The sequence below is a fragment of the Cupressus sempervirens genome, chromosome 8 (genome assembly GCF_028749045.1).
Source record: "Cupressus sempervirens isolate cs-2001-9-10 chromosome 8, ASM2874904v1, whole genome shotgun sequence".
Classification (NCBI taxonomy): Eukaryota; Viridiplantae; Streptophyta; class Pinopsida; order Cupressales; family Cupressaceae; genus Cupressus; species Cupressus sempervirens.
The window spans coordinates 321,636,468-321,638,995 of record NC_143125.1 but is presented as its reverse complement, the minus strand read 5'-3'; the positions used below and the strand labels follow the sequence as shown (position 1 = coordinate 321,638,995).

General features: G+C 36.1%; 1 protein-coding gene across 1 annotated transcript; it reads left to right on the top strand.

The window, feature by feature from the left end:
- The first annotated feature begins 545 nt into the window (after positions 1–545).
- On the top strand, positions 546–1,725 carry LOC149542671 (DNA replication licensing factor MCM7-like). Its single transcript, XM_089795747.1, has 4 exons — positions 546–668; positions 834–1,006; positions 1,270–1,473; positions 1,569–1,725. The coding sequence occupies exons 1-4, from the start codon at positions 546–548 to the stop codon at positions 1,723–1,725; spliced, it is 657 nt and encodes a 218-aa protein (XP_089651873.1).
- Positions 1,726–2,528: the final 803 nt, after the last annotated feature.

Here is a 2,528-nt window from a genome sequence, read left to right as displayed (position 1 = left end):
AATTTACCTTTTTTTTTTAAATATTGTTTATTCCTTTGCACTCTAGGTATGTTCTACAAGGTGATGAACAAGAACAAATCGAAAGGCTAGCTGAGGATGGGGACATTTACAACAAGCTTGCACATTCTTTGGCTCCAAAAATATTTGTTCATGAGGATGTTAAGAAATTTCTATTGCTTCTACTTGTGGGTGCTCCCACTAAGAAACTGAAGGATGGTATGAATGTATGATTGATGAATTTCAAATGGTAGCATCCCTGTAAGTTAAGATTATGAACTATTCATTATTACAACTAATGGATTTCTATTATATTTCATGTATTCTTGGCTGGATAAGTTACCCTTGTTTTTGATGTAGTAGGTGTGACCTTAATTGTACAACTGGTTGTAGCTAGAGCCAAATATCTACCGACTCACATCAATTCCAATTGTTTCTACTCAAGGAACTGTATAGCTAATTTTCATTGAATTCATAGGTTAGGGGTGATTTGCATGTCTGCTTGATGGGAGATCCTGGAGTAGCAAAAAGTCAGTTGGTTGAAACACATGGTCAGTGTGGCACCTCCTGGAGTTTACACCACTAGGCGAGGAAGTAGCGGTGTAGGTCTCACAACTGCTATTCAAAGGGACCCAGTTACAAATGAGATGGTTCTTGAGGGTGGTGCCCTGGTATGAGTAATTCAATGTATTGACCTGTTAATGGAATTGTAATTGTGGGTTGGGATGTTAGTCAAATGTTCTGTAAGGCTGATCGTGGAAGGCGTAGCTAATATCTATATTTGGTACATATAGAGCTGCTGATGTAAAATTTCCATTTTTTGTGGGATGAATCAGGTTCTTGCAGATATGGGTATATGTGCTATTGATGAATTTGATAAAATGGATGAGACAGACCGTACTGCTATTCAGGAAGTGATGGAGCAGCAGACTGTGAGTATTGCAAAGGCAGGCATAACAACCTCTTTAAATGCAAGAACTGCAGTTCTAGTTGCTGCTAATCCTGCCTGGTATGAATTGAATCATTGATCTCTAATCTGGTTTAATGTCAAAATGAATTGTTAAATCTTAGATTCTTGAAACCTTCAGGCTAGTGTGAAGGGTATTTATGCTCAAATTCTATAAGAACGAGGGATTATTAATTTGAACTACTGAATACATTTCATACCATTTCTAAATTAGCAGCATATTGAGTGACAAATTTGTTACAGTTTTTCCCCTTTTGATTGCTTCAGTTTTGTTTCTTGTGATCTGACACTTGTAACTACGATAGGGGTCGGTATGATCTCCGGAGAACTCCTGCAAAAAATATCAATCTTCCTCTGGCACTGCTTTCCCATTTTGACTTAATGTGGCTGATACTTGACAAAGCTAACATGGATAGTGATTTGGAAATGGCTAGACACATCTTATATGTGCACCAAAAGTGCAAGCCACCTCCTTTGGGTTTTGCTCCTCTTGATTCATCCATACTGAGGTGAGTAATTGACTGATCCTTAGATTCTAATTCTTCAACTTACATACTATAATTTTGACTGCATTAATTACATTCTCACGAGTTATTTTCACCAGGGAATATATAGCAGCTGGAAGAAGAATGGTGCCTTCTGTACCCAAAGATTTAACAGAGTACATTGCCAGTGCATATGCTGCCATGAGGCAAGAGGAAGCACAGAGTGATGTGCCACATTCTTACACCACAACAAGAACACTTTTAAGCATTCTTTGAATCTCAATGGTACTAAGATTCTAATAAATAGTACATTTGTGTAACCATTTACAGTGTCTAAGATGACATTATTTTTTTAATTTATGTTCATATACTTAAATAAGTTGATGTTTGGGTTTGTACATCATGACCTTTTTCCAAGACAAGAAGATTATGAAAGAAAATTGAAAGAGTGAGCTTATACAAGTTGTCTACCTATCTAGATTTTTTGGTCTTCTCGTATCTATTCATCTCTAGCTCATTCTTGCAATTTTCTACCATTATCTTCATATTCTAACTTTCATTGTGTATGTTACTAAATTATATTGATTTTCGAAAGATTTCAATAGTTCCATAAAATATATTAATAGGTCAAATATCCTTGATGATTATTACGCATCTAAGATCTTTGACTATACCATTATTATAACATCATATTGAATCCAGCTGTATGAAGGTAAGCTCTATGCATACGAAGGAGGATAAATGCATTTTTCGTAGAAAAAGACGAGTCACTAAAAATAAGTGATAGTTTTCATAAAGGTCTATATTGGTTGCAAGAAATAGGAACAAATAGAAAGAATGTGTATATGCATGAATTTTCAATGTATTGATGAGCTTTACCTTTGCTACTTACATTTTCCATGCATATGCATGAATTTTCAATGCCCCAGCCCTCTCAATGCTGCCGAAGTGATCTCTCGTGCGTGTGCCTTTCCTTTCACAAGAACCCTGTGTCAGCGTAATTTCATGCAAATGAGGGTTTTTTGCTTTTTTTTTCTCTTATATCCCACTGGTGTCGTAATTGCGATGCCTGTCATTGC